Source organism: Ambystoma mexicanum, chromosome 9 (assembly GCF_040938575.1).
Source record: "Ambystoma mexicanum isolate Mex_15411 chromosome 9, UKY_AmexF1_1, whole genome shotgun sequence".
Taxonomy (NCBI): domain Eukaryota; kingdom Metazoa; phylum Chordata; class Amphibia; order Caudata; family Ambystomatidae; genus Ambystoma; species Ambystoma mexicanum.
Window position 1 is genome coordinate 567,732,670 of NC_090931.1, and position 20,743 is coordinate 567,753,412.

At 47.8% G+C, this 20,743-nt stretch overlaps 1 protein-coding gene across 2 annotated transcripts in view; it reads right to left on the minus strand.

The window, feature by feature from the left end:
* The window catches only part of RPH3AL (rabphilin 3A like (without C2 domains)), a 1,136,504-nt gene that overhangs the window by 339,214 nt on the left and 776,547 nt on the right, over positions 1-20,743 (minus strand). For both annotated transcript variants that reach the window (XM_069615164.1, XM_069615165.1), the window contains exon 7: positions 9,737-9,911. In XM_069615164.1, coding sequence (XP_069471265.1) covers positions 9,737-9,911 — 175 coding nt within the window. The remainder of the gene's footprint in view (positions 1-9,736; positions 9,912-20,743) is intronic.

Here is a 20,743-nt window from a genome sequence, read left to right on the forward strand (position 1 = left end):
GGGCTTTACTTATATGTATACTCATGCAGCCTTTAATCTACCTACTATTTTCCCCCTGCCAGGGCTTTTCTCATATGTATATACTTATGACTTGAATCTTCCTTGCAGATGCTTCTGTCAGGACTTTTCTCATATGTGTACTGCATACACTTGCAGACTCGATAGTCTCTTCTGCGTGTTTTGTTCTGTCTTGACTGCCTGATATAGTATCCTGCCGGGGCTTTTGTTATAGAGATACGGCATACACTTACAAACTTGACAGTCTCTTAAGTTTCCTTCGTTCTGTCTCTAAGTAATATTCACTTACTCGCTCTTTCTCATTCACTCTATTCAATGTTGTTTGCTTTCGGGAGCATTGTTAATATGCCCGGTTCCTTCCTGCCACCTCTGCTTCATGACTTCCGTGCTTCAAGGAGCTGCTGCTCTTCCATTTGGCGTCCTTCCAGGCTCAGGCGGTGTGGAGGCTGCTTTTCAGCACCTGCAAATGCTCTGAAGCTTCCCGTCTGCTTCTGGTGTCCTTGTAGCGTGTCGTTCCCTGTGGTCAGCCATTCTCGGCTCCTTCATTGAGCCTGTTGGCTCAACAGATCTTGCTGTGTTAAATCTAGGACGTCAAAGAAAACCCTACTCAACACAAAATCTATCTCCACCAGTAGGGGAAAACATATGTTTATATCAAGGAGAAAAGATAAGACCAATAATTTTACTAGACCCTTCTATTCAAAAAAGAAAATCCCTGGTATTCCGGCGTACAAGTCTGTAAAAAATAGACTAAGCTGTAACGTAGCAAAAAATAAAGATAAATATTTAATTGAAAACGTGTGAGTACAAAAATTGAAAAATAAGGGATAAAAAACGACCCAACACAAAAAAACACAGTGGAGCAATTGAAATACTACCTAGACTATATCATATAAAAACTTGAAACGTAATTACACAAACACGAGACATATAATTAAAACAATAAACATTCTGCATGTGTTGTCAAAACAAATACCAACATGTTTCTGTTCTTCCACAGCCTCAAAAGGGCGAACATTCTTCAGGGGAAACCTTCTGTAATGTTGCAGACTGCTTCAACACTGCAGGTGAATGGGTCATTTTCGCTGTAAAGGACATTAAGATGTATTATGTATTTTGTGGTGTGCAGGCTGTTTCAACGCGGTTTGTGGGCTTTTTTCACTATAATTATAACTCCCTGTCCGTTGATGATGTCCATTGCTTCATTCACCCAATTATAGGGCTTATGTGGGACACGTTTCTATGGCGGACTATTCTTAGCCGTAATAGTGTCCCGTGTGTAGTCTGTTTTTTATATTGTTTTTTCGATGTAATGGATTGGTCCTTTTTTAGTTTCGTGGTCCGACACACACTTCTGTGTTCGTCAGTTGTCGGGCGTGCTGGTCGAAATTAGGTGTGAGGCTGTCCCTCGTTGCATGTAGTAAGTACGAGTTTGATCTGTTCACACAGCGATGGCCGTGTCCACCTTGAAATACTTGTTATTGGTGTCTCTATGAGAATACACTCTGCCGGGTGATTTGTTTGTTTCGATTTAGTCATGGTGTTTTTTGCCACGATTGTGGCCCTCGTGCAACTACTATACCGTTTCAACTGAGGTGTTTTCACGATATAGGTGGTGTGGGATGGCTCACATTAATACATTACGTTATATACATTAGGTACAGATGTAAAGGTCCTCGTTCGAGTATTGGTGTTTGGCGTGCCTTTTTACAGTGGGCAACTAATACTTAAGGTTCTGTATTTACCTTTTACTTTTTAGGTGACTAAGACATGAATTATTGACTACTCTGCAGTCAGTGTTGCCAGTTTTGCTTCCGTGATTTGTTCCATCGCCGGTCCATTTTTCTGATTTAAGGTAACTCACGGGATTAAGTTAATGCACGTGATAATACCTGTGATAGTGTAGTTGTGTTCCGGCCTCGACTCGTATTTATGCGGGTTGTTGGTTTTTTGTCTCTTCAGTACCCGTTTGACCGAATATTGGGCAAATTTGATACGCCGAGTGTAAGGGATACACCCATTGACTGGTGTTTTGTGGTATAGCTTCACCTACCAGCATACCCCTGAAGAAAGTACTCAGTTAAGGTAATTATGTAGGTCATTTTGAGAACTAGTAGTGAGATAGATGATATTGGTTTTGTCTCATCTCTGGTCTCCAGTGCCATGGATATTTGTACCATGGTATGGATATTGATTCAGTATTTTTTGTCCCTTTTTCTTAAGCTTATTCCCTTTTATTGTATTCTAGGCATTTTCTTGCTCTGGTTATGTGAAAATTGACCCATTCACCTGCAGTGTTGAAGCAGTCTGCAACATTACAGAAGGTTTTCCCCTGAAGAATGTTCGCCTCCATGGCCCACTCGCACATGTTGATCGCCAGTCAGCACAGAGGAGGGGATCTGGTGCCTCGCTGCTTGTTGACATAGTACCTGCTGGTCGAGTTGTCCGTCTGGATGAGGACAACCTTACCCCTGAGAAGTGGTAGGAGTGCCTTGAGCGCCAGCCAGATGGCGTACAGCTCTAGCCAATTGATGTGGTATTCCTGCTGCAGACGAGTCCAGGTGCCGGGTGGCTCCCCAGCCCTCGAGAGAGAGGCATCTGTGGTGACGGTGGCCTGCGGTGCGGAGTGGCCGTTCGAAAGGGTTTGCCTATCCGTAGGTTGCAGTCTCTGGACCACCAAGTAAGGTCCGGGTGGAGAGATGGAGGAACGCTGATCATCTCGGATTGAGAGCCCCGCTTTGGGTTCCATGAGGCCGCGAAGTGCAGCTGAATCCTACTCATCTCTAGTCTCATGTGCGGAATGGCTAATAGGACCGCTGCCATTAGACCCAGGAGATGTTGGTACCACCATGCCAAGGTCACCTCTTTGTTGAGGAAGTGCGTGGGGGCGCTCATGATAGCCGAGATTGTGTCCTCCGAAGGAAATACCTTCTGGGAGCACGTGTCTCATATGAGGCCCAAGAATGTCAGCGTCTGCGTGGATTGCAGTTGCGACTTCTCGAGATTGAGCGAAAAGCCCAGATCGTGCAGTGTTCATAAGGGCATGGGAAGAGTGGTGAACCGCTTCCTGAGATGAAGCCCTGATGAGGCAGTCGTCCAGGTATGGGAAGATGTGGAGGCCCTGCGCTCTGAGGAGGGCTGCCACCATATTCATGAGCCTGGTGAAAACCCTGGGAGTCGAGTTGAGAGCAAACGGAAGGACCTTGTACTGAAAATGGTAGCCCATGATTCTGAACCTCAGGAAAGAACGAAGGGGCTGCCAAATCGGGACGTGTAGGTACGCGTCCCTCAGGTCCAGGGCACCCATCCAGTCTCCCTTGTCCAATGTCTCCACTATAAAAGCTGGCATAACCATCTTGAATTTTCGCAGGGGTAAGGAGAGGTTGAGGGTGGAAAGGTCCAGCACAACTCGCAGGCCCGCCTTGTTCTTCTTCTGAATGGTGAAATTCCTGGAGTAAAAGCCAAAGCCTCCCTGGGAGGCTGGGACTTCCTCCACTGTCTGGCTCTCTACGAGCGACCGGATCTCTGCCAAAAGAGTTGCTGTCCCAACCTGTGGGAGTGGAGGGGAGGAGGGAGGAGGGAGGAGAGTCTGGGATAGGGAGGCGGTACCCCTTGGACACTACGGAGAGGATCCAGGGGTCAGCGAAATTCTGGTGCTAGAAATGTGCATGGAGAGCAAGCCTGCCCCCCACCAGAGACACGTGGACCCGAAGGGGCGTGTCATGCCTTCTTTACCCCATAGGCTGTCGCTGAGGCGGGGGACTGGAAAAAGCCCTTACCACCCCCACCTTTTTGTTGCTTGCGCCGGCTCTGAGACGGCGAGTGTTCCGGCTGCCTGGATCTACGCTCCTGGAGGCCTCAGAACCCCTCCATCTGCCTGTACTTGGCGTCTAGGCGTCGAATGACTGGCTGGGCTGGGTGGGGTTTGAGCCAGCCCTTCTTGGCTAGGGAGACTACATCGGTCTGCAGAGGAATCCCCGATTTGGCAGAAGGGCGTTGTGGGAGGATTTCCGCCAGAACCCCCTCTGCCGGCTGCTCGACTTCAGGTTGGGGTAGACCCAGAAACTCAGCCAGCCCAGCAAGATGTTTGTGGAAGGCCCTGGCTGAGGATGGCATGTCCGGATCCTCCTCCTCATCCGTATCCTGTGGATCTGGGGGATCCTGTGGAGGAGGAGTAGTAATAGTTGACGCCGGAGGCTGGGGTGCAGGGACCGCGGCCGGAGGCTGAGGAGGCTGGTACGAAGCCGCCTGAGGAGTTGGCTGGGGAGCCGGAGGAGGCGGCTGCACTGGGGCCTGGGGTGCCGACTGAGGCATCTGTGGTGCTGCTAGCTTTGCGGTAAGGACTTCCCTGATGGCATCTTTGAGGATACCCCCCCCATCCGAGGTGACCTCCTGAGGCCGGGGAACCTCTCGAAGAAGACCTCTTCACTGACCGAGGAGGTGGCAGGGGGTGCTGACGGGGTAGCAGGGAGCTGCTGGAGCCGCTGCGTACCCTGCCCATATGGACGTGTACCTTGCCCTGTGCAAAAGAGGGGTAGGCTGTAGGCCACGTACCTGGTTGAGGCCAGTCCCACCTTGACACTCATTTTTCGCTGAATTCCTGTAATGGTGTCGGAGGGGTGCATCTGTCTGGCGCGGCGGCCATTTTGTCGAGCTGCCTGCCACGTGCCTGCGACGTGTTGCTCAGCCCGCTGGGCCCGGCCTCGTCCAAAACTGCGTGTGGATCAAGAGGCCTACCCTGCTCCTCGGGCCTAGGCCCGTTAAGTGCGGCACCCTCGACCCGGGGGTCGGTAGAGCTGTGTTTAGGCATCCCCCTCGGACGTATTGCCGGTATTAGGGCATAGCCCCTCAGCCATGGTGCCGGTATAAGGGCAGAGCCCCTCGGGCGAAGACCCGGTAAAAGAACCTTCTGGTCCCTCAACACTGTCACCGGGAGGATCCAAGGATCCCTAGGCCCGGAGGCCGGTAGCTGCAGCAGCCTCAGTGCATGTGCTGGTAGAAGGACCTGACCGGTCCCTCCCGCGCAGGAGAGTCCCTGGAAAGGAGTCTCCCTTGCGGGGTGCGATGGAGAATATCGGCCCTACCTTGGGCTTGGTTCGATGTTTCACAAAGTTCTTGAGGTCCTCTGGAGGAGACTTCTGTAAGAGCTCCCTCCACCTGGCTAGTCTGTTCTTCAACGCTTTCGAGGACAGCGAGCCACACGCTGAACAAGCTTGCCAACCGTGGTCTGGGCCAAGGCAACGTAGGCAGAGGGCGTGGGGGTCTGAAGTTGGGAAGAGCCCATTGCAGGCTGGACACTTACTGAAGGAAATAGCCAGCGATTTTTGCTGTAAGGGATAGACCAGAAGGATTTGCCTAAGTCTATAAATGGAGTCGGGATTCGTCCATCACATCTGTGCATCCCCCATTAATGACATGTGGCTATGGTGTGGCTCACCCCACTGTGTGAAACAGGGCGCATTGGGCTTCCTGTTTTTCTTGTCTTGATGAAGGTTGCATGAATTAAAGGACATGACCAACGAAGTCCTACCCTGACAACCGAAACACGTGTCGACCTAACGAATCTGTGGGAATAGTTACATACAGAATGAGTTACCTATAAATGGGAAATGGGAACCAAACACTGTGGAAATTAATAACTGTGGATAGTGACTGATGTTAGACTGGCATTTGTGTGTGAACTCAAGATATATTGTGCAGATGGAATGTGAGTGAATGAATGGTGGGAAAAGGTATGTGAGCTGAAAAAATGTTTTGATAATGTTTTTGGTTAATGTTTTTGGAAAATGATTTATGTAAATTGATCTGTTTTTAAAGATTGAATAGTTATATACAATAAAATGAAAATTGATTTGTAAGAAATGCATTGATATATGAGAAACGATAAGTAAGTGCGATTTGTCATCCTCCATCCACTGGTCCATATTGTTACCCTATGTGTATCCTCCAGTGTGCAACCATAATGGATCTTTTTAAACGGTTAGTCTCGGGTCTGAATTTTTCTTTGACCCAAGAACAGCTCTTCAGCTATAAACTCCTGCCTGGCAAAGGCAAAAAGATCCCAGCATGGATTATTTATTTCAATTATTGATATGCAGTCAGTTGTTATCTTGGCCATGAATCCAAACACCACTTTACTCTGCACTGTGAGCTTTCATCTTTAATGTCAAAGGGTAAGATTGGAAGGGTGTGTTCTATGTCATACATCAATGAAGGGCCAATCCGGGGGGTATTCAGTGAAAATATTGCCAACAAATATGCAGTCAGTGAAAAACTCTGCAGTGAAAAATGTGCCAAGTAAAAAGTAGTCCCAAAAAATAAATACAGCTGAAAAGTAGCCAAAAAAGCAGTGCTGCTAAGGCAAGTGTTATAGTTAAGGGTGTAATGGGCCTTTGATGGCGAGTTGTGGATAGAGTGGTTGCTGTAGGGGTTTGGTTAGTTGTTAGGCTAGATTAAGTGCCAGGGTAAGTGTTAGGGCAGAGGTTCTGGTAAATCTACATTTTTCTGGCGACATTTTAAAATAGAACCAGACCCAGCACCACACAAAGAAAGGCACTTTGAATTGAGAGAAAAAGTAAACAAGTCATAAAGCTTGGAAGTTTGTTGGGAATATAATATATTGAAAATGGTACATTGTGTTCATTTCATATGAAGTGGAAAGAATATATTCACCTCTCAAGGTGTTTTGTTCATGTTATGCTACAGTCATGAGACATAAGGGACTTCCAAATCAATGAATATGATACATATCCCATAAACTAGACAAGAGTTTAAAGCTCCCTATTTAGTTTCTAAGGATTTGTGGGTTTTTCGTGAGATAGACAGGCATGTTAATAAACTATGAATTATGTGATACATGGTACTAGAAACATGGCTGCACAACACCGAAAAGGGAACAATGAAAAGTGTTTTCTAGGATTTCTGATACAGACTCACAACAATATCTGTTGACACTATTGACAAATAATAACCCTGCCAGAAACTGGGGGATTGGGGGGGGGTGTTCTCTTGCCATAAATCTAGCAATCTAGCTCTCTCTTGAACAATACTGTCTGATGCTAAAAACCTGCACAGCTCCCTGGGTGGACAAATCTGCTTTTAGAGTACAAGTAAGCCTTTGGCTAGCCAGGTTCATAAATCATTTTGTAGAGCTCTCAATACGCTAGGGCTGTCATATAGAAGAGTAGGCAGCACAGAGGTCCAGTACAACAGCATGGTTTCTCCAACGTATTTATTTACAAGACGCTTTTCCCAAGCCTGACCCCCACCTGAGAAGAGCCCAACTTTGACTTACACTGCCTGATTAGTATCGGGCTGGAGGGTTTGTCCTTCCCTGCTTCTTATGTCCTTTGAGTCTATGCTATCAGTATTGAGCTTGGATGGTTCCCACACCCTTCTACTCTCACTCTGTCTGTTCTCTGCTCTTGGTATCAGGCCTAAGAGCATATGACACTTCTTCTGAGTGGTTGATCTCACCTTTAGACTGCTCCTGAAGACTGCTGGGTGAACAGTTGCTGGTACAAGGCACATTTCTTGGCAAGGCTGGGGTAGAATCAAGGGGTCAGTTTATCCCCCACCACCTAGGCTGTGTGAGTATGCCTTTGTCACATTCCTTCCCCAGGGTCCTGATCTTTACCCTACTCAGCACCTCTCTACACCTGTTCCGTTACTGCCCCTCCTCAAATTTCCACCAGATGCTTGTTCCTCATCCCCCTTTGGGTCCACCTCCCCCAGATCATCGTTTTTCCTCTATGCCCTGCACCTTGGGCTCAACTTGCTCTGCCTAGTATTCACCATGCCAGTTCTTATCCCACTTCCTTCTTGTTTTCCTCTTCCATGTCGTTTGATTTTTATTAACCTCTTCCTGATCTTTCTCCATCACCTCCTCCGGAATGTTTACCAACCTAGTCTTCTTCTTTCTCCATCTCTTCTTACTGATGATCACCAGCCTCCTCCTGATCTTTCTCCCCCTCCTCTCCTCCTGCCACTTACTTCTCCCCTCTACTCTCCAGCCTACTCTTCCAACGCCTGTTAACACCTTCTTCCAATATCTCCAAGTCTCTGCAAGTCCCCTCCCACTAACATTTCCAAAGGCCTACAGTGTTTGGAAGAGTCAGAGCTTGCACAGCCCTTCAACAGCCCGACATGACCAGAACCTGTGATGGTCTGCACTTATGATAGCAAATTGGATTTCATACCGGCAAGTGTTTTGAGCTGTAGGGAGCAGCAGGAGTGTTGCTACACGGATCTGCAGAAGCCAGTACTTGAAAGCGTTAGTAAGAATGGAGTAGGTGTTGGGAGTTCTCACAGTTCTTTTGTGGTTGCTCCGTTCCCACAGCAACCACTGCAGATATCGTTAGAGGAAAATATGTTCCTGTACAAATTCACTCTGTGTGCTACGCATACATTCTCTGGAAATTCCTGATGCCTGCAGTAGCCCATGAGCAAGGTCGCATATGGATTGACAAAGGGCTCCTGATGATCAAATGGGCTCTGGCAGGAGCCAGTAATTCTTCGCACAGTTCTCTATGTTTACCTGCGAGTGCCCAGAATCCCAATTTCTTAAAGTGGCATTGCTGATAGAATGGGAATTCAGGAAATGGGGCGCTTGTTGAGTAGTAGGTGACCGGGCAGCTGCGGCTGGAAATGGGTGGGTTGTTGACCCCTGGTGCAAGAAGGTGGACCATGAAGGTGGTTCAAAGGCCCTGCGTTGTTGTTACTTGCTTTATGGCTCTTCCTAGCCATATGATGTTGGTGAGGTGAGTCAGGAGTCCATCCTCATACTAACCCCCCACTGCATCAACTTCTATCTTAGGGACATACCCAGCCCCCACGGTCACTGCCCCTTGAAGTCATCAGACACATGCAGTGAACTTCACCAGAGCACATACACCTTCGGTCTAGTATCATTGCATGATGTGTTGTGTATGTTCAAACTTCCAGGTCGCTTCAGTGATCTAGCATGATATGTGCAACCTTGCTGTGAAATTCACACTGATGCCTCACATTCACTTATCCACCCATTCTCACAATCTCATTGATTTATCCACCATCATACTTATTCATCCATCCATGTATATGCGCGTTACAAATGCCATATCATATCCCTACATGCTTATTCAATATTCTATTAACCCATACCACAATTATGCATTTATCCATCTATAAATTCTGACATGATCATAAGACATCAAACTTTAATTTCTTCACAAGTTATTTAATTCATTCCTCCAGCACCATTCCCCCTCCCATTGCTCCATGCACAAAATCCTTCATTCATGCATCCTCCGTACCCCCTCATTGTTCATCAATCCATATATTTATATTCATTACTGGACCCCTCCTACACCCATGTTACACATCTACTTTACCCCTGAGATATCACCCGTCCCCTCAAGTTTGTCTGTGTGCATGAACTCCAAATATGTTTTACAAAAGCCAAAACTATTGGACTTGTCAGTTACTGATGTTTATAAATATAATGTTTGTATACACATTGAGGTCTTCTTATTACTAACAAAATGACATTTCTACAATGTACTGCACCAGAGAGCCAACTCCAATGGGGTAATAATCCACACCCACTCATTGTTCAATAAATGTGTCAAATACCTTGGGATCTATTTCTAAGTGAAGAGAAAACCTGTGCACCGAGAAAGTGGACTAATCAAGATTATGTATGCGCTTATTACACCCAATGAAAAAATCAGCAACTTGCCTTTTCCTCTGGCCCAAGTATAAGATCTGTTGGTTGGGATGCTTTTAATGTCCTGGATAGAAGATTCAACTTGAACCGGCCGAAGATGAAGTTCATTCCCTTTACTTAAGCTCTTCAGTGGCAGGATATACTTTGGTAACCCTTTGTAAAACCATGCTCCAGATCTCTTCCACACCTGTTGAATAATAAGACAAATATATTTCACTGAAACAACTGCAAGTTGATTTCTTAAAGATAAATCTTCAAAGACCCTGGAATCTCTGTGGCCAATTAAGGACTTTCTTAATATGGGAATATCTATTCAAAGGGACTTATAATACAAAAGTTAATTTAAGATGCAAGCAACATGTTGTGCTGTTTCGAAGAATCATACTCAGAAATACATGGAGAACTGAAAGAAAACCACATGTATGCTGACTGAGTTGCGATCAGACAAGGTTTCTCTTGTATTCAGACAGATATATTTTGACACAGCCAGAGAAACATAGAACAAAACAATACTAAAAATGTGATTTACAATGATAAAAAAAAGTATAAACACATAATATAGTGCAGAAGCATAATATAAAAATGTAACAAAATATGTGCAAAACACTGCAGCCAACATTACAACAAATATTTATGCTAAGGAAGTAGTTCATCTTATAAGGAAAAAAAGTATGAAATTTATGAAGCAATATACAATGGCAGAGAATAAATATTGTACCCAGATGCTGAAAGTGCCAAAGAGCGTTCCGTAGAGTAATTACAAATTACTTAAAGGGATGTTAATTGGTAGACCAGAGACTTAAACACAACATTAACTATGCTCATGTTGCCCTTTCACTTTTCAAGCCTTGCAAAGGGTATAGTTAATTATCACAGGCTGCCACATGAATTGGGATGAATTTAAGATAAATTAAGGTGGGAATAATCTTCCTAAAGCCACTGGCTCTAAGAAATGGGTGCAAAGTGAACTGGTAAACTATTATATTTGGGACACAAAAATATTAACTGGATTAGAGTATTTAATTTATTCAGACAAAAGGAGCAAAAAGAAAAAGGGCAAAGAGGAAAGGGGCGAAGTGGAAAGGGCTCATCTGAGCTAGTCCAGCACTCGAGTGTACTCAAGATAGGGAGAAATTGAAACCTAAATCTGCTTAGTGCGACAGGATCAGGTGCTTGACCCTACTGGGGCGCGGGGGAGGAGGGTTTTGAACATACCCATACAAGTGTTGGCAACCTAATAGGGCGAATGCACCAAGCCAACCCTACCCCCAGTCCTGAATACCCTAATTTTGCTGGGGATACCGGTTTCCTCAGTACCACCGTCCGTAGCACCAGGCCTTGTAGCCTAGTATGAGGCGGAACGTCTTTCATGTTTCTTGTAGAAATGCTGGCTCCAGCATGCAGTTCATCCCCAGGGGGGAAGTCAGAGAGCAGAAGCACTAACGCTGAAGTCTCACTCCTTTCATCCACTCCAAGCTACCGCAATGGCACAGACTCTGTGCACAACAGAAAGGAGACGTGAGTGACCAACAATAGAGGGATACAGACAAGACAACCCTACAAATGCCCACGTTGGGGGAAAAAGGGTGTGTCACCGAGAAGTTTTAAAGGGGACACTGTGACCCGGCCCCTGGGGAAAAGGAATAAAGCGACTGGCCTGGTGTTCAGGTGAGTTCCAAGGTAGTGGTGGTGGACTGAGAGACCTGAAAGAGAACAGAAGGTGGAGTGGAGTGCTGCGGATGTGTTGGCGATTGATCAATGGAGTGGAGGTGAAGTATTGTGTGTGAGAGAGTGGTACCAATTGTGAACAAATGAGTGACTGTTGTGAGAGTGAATGTGGTAACAGGTGATAGAGAGAGAGGGGAAAGACAGAAAAGAGTGAGTAGAAAGAGATTAGAACATGAGATTGGTTCTGAAAGAGAAGGAGTGAGAGAGAATGGAAGTGAGAGTTGAATAGAGAGAGGAACATAAAACAGAAACCGGATAAAGCAAAAGCCACTCCCCTTACCTCCATACTTATGGGTGTCATCCAATTGGAAGGGACCAGAGCACTTTTTGCACAATATAAAAAGTTTAATTCTGCTTTAAATGAATTTTCTTTGCTCGTTAAGAGGTGGCAGCATAAGCATGCCTCACCCCACTGTCCCCACTGTGTGAGGGGTCAGTTGCTTGTGTTTTTATCCAAATTAAACATTTTATTAAGTAAAAAGTGCAAATCACTCCCAACTAAACCTAATCTAACAGCGAGTTCCAGAATCAACAAAACTGGCCCTCACACTAAGCAACAAAAACATTCAAAGTAAAACAAATAATATACATAATACAATAACCAAAAACCTGTGATTTGGAAGACCTTCACCTGTTCTGGGTAGATCTCTTCCCGAGGATTGCTCTGGGTTTTCTACTTCTCTGAGTTGGCAACAAGCCATCAAAAGGGAGAGCTCACAGGGAAAGTTAAATAGCAGGTTCCTCCTAGTCTTCCTGGTCTGATCTCCCCCCCCCCCATGTGATCCTCCCGCAGTACACCATCCCCAGGATCGGGATCAGAGAGTGCCTGCCTTTCCCTGGCCACACGAGGAGGGTCCCAGACCAGGTTTATGAGGAGAATCCCATCAGATTCTTCACACGACCAGCGGCAACATCATTCAGTACTTGGACCCGCCAGACGGTTCACCTGACTATAGCTCTTATTTACAGGGGATGGTGGGTGGGGCGTATGGACGTATGGAGTATGGGAAATGAGTAGAGAAGTCACTACCATGAGTAATTGTTTTTTACTCCTACGTTACGTCGTCTTTCCTCCATACTTATGATAAAGTAAAAAGAACTGATCAACTATGGACGCTGGAGAGTAACCTTTAGCCAAACACATTTTGCAGGACTGCTTGCCCGAATCTAGTGTCAGACCTGGCTGCAGTGTCCATGCAGTAATGCTTTCAAAAAGCAGATGGTAAAGACCACGTATCAGCCTTACTAATGACATACCAGGAGACATTTCTCTGAAATGTGAGATCATTCAGCACTATTCTCTTTTGAAGTTTGTAGGCCACAATAATACAAGAGACAATCCATCATACAATCATTGCTTTAGAAGCTTTGAAGCCAAGCTGTTTCCTTCCATATGTTATAAACATGCTTTAGAAGCTTGAAAGCCCAGCCTGTTTCCTGACATATGTTAGAAACATGCTGTCTGATTTCCTAAATTCTATTAAAACCGTCTAGGTAGAACACAAGCAAACACCTCACATCCAAATAGTGTAATGTTTTTTCAACTTTGGACTGCAGAGAAGGACAAAAGGTAGGAAGGATGGTCTCCCTATTTATGTGAAAGGAAGAGACCATTTTGGGTAGAAGAACAAGTTACTCTCTTACCTGGTAACGTTCTTTCGATTGGATGGTCCGACCACGTATTCCATATCTATGACAGTAATTACCACAGCTGTGCTGCTTCGGAAAATCTTTCGGCGTCTGCATCCTGTGTCGATGACGTTGATACGCTGTCCTCAAGGGCCTCCGTCGAGCCGACGTCACCGGATGTTATAAGTAGGACGCATGACGCCCGTAGCCTCAGTTGTAGTTTTTTCCCAGAACGTGTGGAACCAATCTTCTGCCAGTATGACCACAGAAAGCCTTGCAGAAATGTAAGCTGCAATCGTATAAGAAATTCTGTAGCGGGGCAGGTAGGGAGGGAGCGATATGGAATACGTCGTCGGACCATCCCATCGAAAGAATGTTACCTGGTAAGAGAGTAACTTGTTCTTCGAGGGGATTGGGTCCGCCGACGTATTCCATATCTATGACAGACTCCCAAAGCAGTACCAACGTATGGAGGAGGGAAAAAGAATTTAGAATATAGAAATTTAGAATGCCCAATCAAATTGCAGAGTAAAGGACCGCCTTGCCAAAGGCCAAGTCCTGCCCATGGATAGAATCTAGGGAGTAGTGTCGTACAAAAGTATGGACCGAAGCCCAAGTGGCTGCTTCACAGATGTTAGGAATAGGAACACCCCTCTGCAGGGCAGTCGAGGCAGCCATACCCCTAGTAGAATGGGCCCGTAAGCCTACCGGAGGGTCCTTAGCCGCCAAGCGGTAACATTCAGAAATTGCCAAGATAATCCATCTAGACAAAGTCTGCTTAGTAACAGCTTGTCCCAAACGCCTTCCAGCGTAACCAATAAAGAGCTAATCGTCCACTCTGACCCGGGACATGCAAGAAATGTAGAAGCTTAAAGCCCTCTTAGGATCCAACCTATGGAGCCTCTCCTCTTCCTTACCAGGATGTGGAGGAGGATAAAATGCCAGAAGAACAACCTTCTGGCTTAAATGAAATTCCGACACCACCTTCAGAAGAAAGGAAGCAGAAACTCTAAGGACAACCCTGTCCTTATGAAACATAGTGAAGGGTGGCTTAACTGAAAGTGCCTGCAACTCACTCACTCTGCAAGCAGAATTGACCACAACTAAAAACACAGTTTGAAGGGTTAACAGCCTCAAAGGACAAGACTGTAAAGGCGCAAACGGAGCATCCATAAGGAATTTCAGAACAGGGTTCAAATCCCAACCAGGCACCTGGAAAGGTGACGACGGAAACACATTAGTAAGTCCTTTGAGAAACTGAGAAATTAACGGAATTTTGAAATAAGAACACTCCTCAGACGAGCGCTTAAATATAGACAGCGCTGCCAGGTAACCTTTAACAGTACCCACTTGCAGGCCCCTGTGGGCCAACGAAAGCAAAAAAGACAGAACAACAGGAATGTCACATGAAAAAGGATCCACATTCTTAACCCTGCACCAGTCGATAAAATTTCTCAAACGGCAACGGTACAGGGACTTTGTTGCCGGCCATCTGGCCGAAAGCAACACCTCCATCACGTCTTCAGGGAGGTCCCAATCCTTATACCTCAACCTTTCAGAAGCCAAGCGTGAAGGTTGAGGGATCTGACCTCTGGATGGAGAACCTGACCCCCCTCCCTTGAGAGCAGGTCGTCTCAGTAGGGAAGACGACGTGGAGGGCAGATGGACAAGTCGAGAAGGTCCGGGTACCAGGTCCTCCGAGCCCAAGCCGGAGCAATGAGGATCATCCGGGAACCGAACCTCCGTAACCTCCTCAGTACTTGCGGGATGACGGGGACTGGAGGAAACGCGTACAGCAGTGGGAAGGACCACTCCACCACAAACACGTCTCCTAAGGCTCCTTTTGGAGGAAATTCCCGCGAGCAGAAACTTTCACACTTCCGGTTGACACTGGAGGCGAAGAGATCGACCTGAGGGGTTCCCCAAAGGGCGAAGATCTCCAGGAGAATCTCCTGAGCCAGCTCCCACTCGTGAGAGATTGCGCTCTGCCTGCTCAGAGCGTCCGCCATCTCGTTTTCGCCTCCGGCCAGATGAACTGCTGAGATCGAAACTTCCTACTGGATGGCCCAGAACCAGAGCTGCATCGCCTCCCTGCACAGAGGAAGTGCCCCCCCTTTTTGTTGAGGTAGTGCATGGCCACTGTGTTGTCCGTCAAAATCAGGACATTCTTTCCTCACACAGTCGGCAGAAAAGCCTTCAGGGCAAGCCTGACGGCCCTCAACTCCAACATATTGATATGGAGTCTGGACTCCGACGGAGACCAACAACTGCTGACTGTCAACTCGTTGGCATGAGCTCCCCATCCCGTGAGGGATGCGTCCGTCACAATCGTCACCTCCGGCCAGGGTAGCCAAAACGGAGCCCCGTTCATCAGATTGCCTTCGACGGCCCACCACAGAAGGTCCTGGGAGACCGAGGGCGGCACCTGAACGGGGTCCGACATCCTGCCGGAGGACTGCGACCACTGCATCTTGAGGACCCATTGCAGAGATCTAATCCGCAACCTGGCCTCCGGCACCAGAAGAATGCAGGATGCCATGAGGCCGAGCAACCTCAAGAACTCAAACGCCGAGAGACTGGGCGTGTTGAAACTTGTGCACCATCTGCTGAATGTGATGAACCCTCACCTGGGGAGGAAAACACTGCCCCAGGGATGTGTCGAGCACTGCTCCGATGTACTGGAGCCGCTGGGCTGGCGTCAAATGGGACTTCTTTAAGTTGAGGGAGAAGCCCAGCTTGTGAAGGAAGTGGCAGGTGACGGACAGATGATTCAGGACTTGCTCAGGAGAGCGCGCCCTGTACAACCATTCGTCCAGGTAGGGGTAGACGTGAATCCCCCCTTTCCTGAGATATGCTGCCACCACCACCATGAGCTTGGTGAAGACCCTTAGGGCGGAGGTCAATCCGAACGGCAGGACCCGAAACTGAAAGTGCGAGTCGCCAACCGCGAACCTCAGGTACTTCTTGTGCTTTGGCAGGATCGGCACATGAAAATAAGCATCCTTGAGGTCGAGAGACACCAACTAGTCCTGAAGTTGAAGGGCCTGGAGGACTTGAGAAAGAGTAACCATCTTGAACTTGTCCTTCCTGAGGAGCTTGTTCAAACCGCGCAAGTCCATGATGGGTCTCAATCCCCCGTCTTTCTTCGAAATAAAAAAATAAGGGGAATACCATCCCTAGTTCCTCTCCGCTACAGGCACCAGTTCTATGGCACCTTCTCCAGCAGGGATTGAATTTCCTGCGCAAGGAGCAGATCCGGACTCTTCAAAGAGAGATTCCCTGGTGGATTGTCGTGAGGCCTCTGCCGGAAAGGAAGACAGTAGCTGTGGGCTATGATCCCCAGAACCCACACATCTGAAGTAATGGCACGCCACTCTACAAGATGCTGTGCCAGCCTTCCCCATACCGGCGGTCCATGGGACATGGCCACATGACTGAGCTGAAGCGGCTGCGGCAGTGCCTGAGGGCAAAGAGGCAATTGTCCGAGCGGCCTTGGCACCTCGAGTACCCGGTTTTCCACCTCTGGCACTCCTACGGTCGCCCCTTTGACTTGCAGCTCCTCTCGATTTACTAAAGGATGAATAATATCGAAAGGAATCTCCCCTCCATTGCTGTCCCCTAGGACGAAAAGGCGGAGGTTGGCGAACTGCAGCGTACAGCGACTTTGCTGCAGCTTTGGAGGTCTGCAACCTCTCAAGGCTCTCGTCAGCCTTGCTGCCAAAAAGATGTTCACCATCAAAGGGCATTTTGAGGAGCCGGGCCTGCCCATCAGGAGCAAACCCTGACTTCCGCAACCACGCAAACCTGCGTATTACGGTGCTCGCCGCCATAGACCGGCTGACACAATCCGCCATGTCCAGACCTGACGGAACGGACTCACACATAGCATCCTTGCCATCTTGTGCGATAGCAAGAAAACCATCCGTTCCTGCCCTTCGGGAATATGTTCAGCCGCCAATGAAATACAGTTCCACAGAGTGTGCGTGAAACACGACAAGGCACACACAGAGTTGGCTGCCTGTAAAGCCATACCCCCTGAAGAAAACACGTGTTTCGCCCAGCCATCAAAACGTTTGTCGTCCCTATCAGGAGGGATGGTAGGGTACGACGCCTGCTTTGCTGGGGCCGTGGCCGCCTGCACCACCAAACTCTCCGGAGAGGGGTGCATGGTCAAGTAGGAGGGGTCACTACTGGCGGGACAGTATTTTCGCGGCAAAGACTTGCTCACTGCCGGGAGACTCTCTGGAGCAGTCCAAGCCACAGCCACCCTTCTTTGCAAAGCCATATGGAATGGCCGTACCGGGTCAGTTGGAGGACCTTGGTCGAGGATGTCCGTCAGGTCATTCTGCAGAAAATCCATGGGTGGCGCAGGCCACCCCAAGTAGTTTGTCACCCTTGACATAAGGCGCAGCTACGAGGACTCAGTATGGGTGCCAGGCTCATGCCGGCAGAACTCCACCTCCGGAGAGGTGTCCAGACCACAGGCGTCGTGCAGTGACTGATGCGGGTCTTCAATCTGGCTGTGACCAGACAAAATCTCGTCAGGCACCTCATCAGGCACCAAACCTTCCTCAAATCCCTCATCCCCCTCAGAAATAAAATCCAGAGGGCGGAAAGAGGGCACAGAAAAAGGGACGAAGACATTCTTAGCCTTGGCCAGAGCCTTTCTGGGGGGTTCCACCATGCCACGGGGTACCTCCAACAAAGCAGCCTCGAAAGGCGTTGAGGGCGTCGACGTCGAGCGAGGCGCCGACAACTTTAACGGCGTCGATACAGGCCTCGAGGGCAGAGCCCCGACCGTGTCCTTCGACAGCCTGGGCGCCAATGGGGTCGACAACTTCCTCGGAGGCGGAGCCTCGAGACAGTCCCTCGACAACCTCGGCGCCACAGGCGTCGATGTCTTCCTCGAAGACTTCACAGGCTCACTCGGTCTCGAGGGCGTCGAGGACCGGGACCTGGAACGGGCATGGCTGGAGCGACCATCCTTGTCCGACCAGGACCTCGAAGGTGCCCGGTGCTCGCGACGACCGCTCGAGCCCGAAGGCGGAAGAGCGGTGTCTCTAGCCGGTGTCCTTCGGCGGCGCGGACGGACCGGAGCCCTGCGATTGAAAAATCGCCATCATCTCCTTTCGGAAGGAATCCCATTCATCAGGAGTGGAATGCTTGTTGTGACAAGCAACCCGCCGATGGGCGGTGTCCTCGGATGAGGACGGGGAAGGCAACCTGTGATGGCGCTTCCGTGAGTGCCTCGAAGATGCAGAGGAATGGCGAGACTGACTCCTGGACCGAGACCCCCCCAGACTCACGATGACGATGCAGAGAGTCGCCCCTCGAATCGTCCGGTGGATCGCGACTTCCGGGGCTTGGCCACCTTACCCACCGACAGCTTCTTCTTACGCTCCCACAAGGCATTCGATGTAAGCGACTGGCGACTGGCAGTCGACACAGTCATCCGTATCGTGGTCCTTCCTGAGGCACTAGAGGCAAGCGACGTGTCCGTCAATGACATCTTGGACCCGCACACCCGACACTTCTTAAAACCCGACCGCAGGGTGGAAGAAGCCGAAGACATCATTTCAAATACACGAAAGAACAGGATTCAGCAGAACCGATGCGCGCCGAGATCTCCGAAGCGAACAGGTTCGCGGGAAAAATGGAACTGAGGCTACGGGCATCGCGCATCCTACTTATAACATCCGCTGACGTCGGCTCGACGGAGGCCTTCGAGGACACCGTATCGACGTCATCGACGCAGGACGCAGAAAGATTTTCCGAAGCAGCACAGCTGTGGTAATTACTGTCATAGATATGGAATACATCGGAGGACCCAATCCCCTCGAAAAGAGTGTTCCAAGAACCACCTTGTCTTTATGAAAAACCCTGTACGGCTCTGATACTGAAAGCGCCTGAATCATGCTAATTCTTCTGGCAAAGGTGATAGCAACCAAAAAAGCTATTTTCCAAGTAACTAACTTGATGTCCACCAGAGACATTGGCTCAAAAGGATTATAAGCTACAGCCGCAAGCACAATATTAAGATCCCACAACAATATTAAGATCCCACAAAGGGTGCGGCCTTGTCACAGGTGGAGAAAGACGAAGAAAGCTATCGACATGTCTTTTAATAACTGGATTAGCTGTTGAAAAAGAAAGATACTGAGGCCCAAGTATGTCCATCGCAGATAAATACAATCAACACAATTGAATTCTAATACATTGTCCAAGGAAGGTTATCGAGGATCAAGAGAATGCTCAAGCATCCAGTAGCAAAAGCATGTGTACTTACTTTTGTATTGATTACTTGTAGAAGCTTTGCTGGCTGCTTGGATTACCAAGATATTCTGATCCCATAAACCTATATGATCAAAGGCACATATTTCAGGCATCAAGTTTGTCAATGAAAGGGAGGGGTGCAATATCTGTCTTCCATGCTGGCTCAGAAGGTCCTGGGATATCGGAAGGAGGAGAGAGTTCGACATCCTGAGACTCAGGCCAGAGTACCAAATGTGGTTCGGACACTCTCGGACTAAAGAGTGCAGCATGTCAAGCTGCAGAATTCTGATAGAAGTCTATCCTGTGATACCACAAGATCTGATGAGCATCTCCTAAGAAGGTAAAATCCGTTCCCTTTAGAGACGTGAAGAGGTGACATTTGTGGTGTTGCTCTGTTGCAAATTGGGCCACCCAAGTGTATTCCCAACTCCAGAAAATCTCTTGAATGATCTATCTATCATTCTTCGATTCGCTCACTCTGTCTTCTCTCCTACCAGGACCCAATTTCTCCTTCCCTTGCCTCTCTTGGCTGGTTGCCCTTCTATTCTCATCTCAAATACAACTTTCTCTGTCTTGCGTTTAAATGTCTCTATGGACTTGCTCCTGACTACCTTGCATCCCTCTTTTCATTTTACTCTCCACCTCACTCTCTCGCTCTGCTAATCTTTTTAGACTTTAGACATGGTCCCCATCCACCCTGTGCCCAATCCTGTTTTCGCTCGTTCCAGCTCCTAGCCCCACTTCACTGGAACATGCTTCCCCTATCTTTTGGCTCCATTACTTCCTATCCTCTGTTCCGTTTCTCTCTAAAAACCCACCTCTTACAGTCCTCTGATTGATTTATACTGTCTATGAACACGGATTAACTGATTTACTCTTCTGAACGCTAATTGATTGTTACTGTTTCTGAACACTGATTGAGTTACTTTTATGAATGCTAATTGATTGTTTGATTGTTACGGTTTATGAACACTGATTGATTACTCTTATGAATGCTAATTGACTGTTACTGTTTATGAACGCTGGTCTGCATTGTGATTCAATGTGCTGATGGCTGTCCTACGTAAAGAGCTTTGGACAAAGGCGCTATATAAAACACAATAAATGCAAATTACCAAGTTCTTCAGTACCCATTTGTGGTAGGAGTGAGGGAGGCTTGTCCACAATCGTGTTTAGTTCTCTTGCTAAATGAATTGCACGAAGTAATGTGTGGTGTTCAGTGGGTTATTCACAGAATTCTATGGCCATCCAACAGAGGAGGGGAGAGCTGGTTCCCCTCTGTTTGTTGACATAAAACATGGCTTTCATGCTGTCCGTCCTTATTAGAACCAAGGAATTCTGTATGATTGGCATAAATGATTTTAGCTCTTTGAAGTTCACTAATCGCTT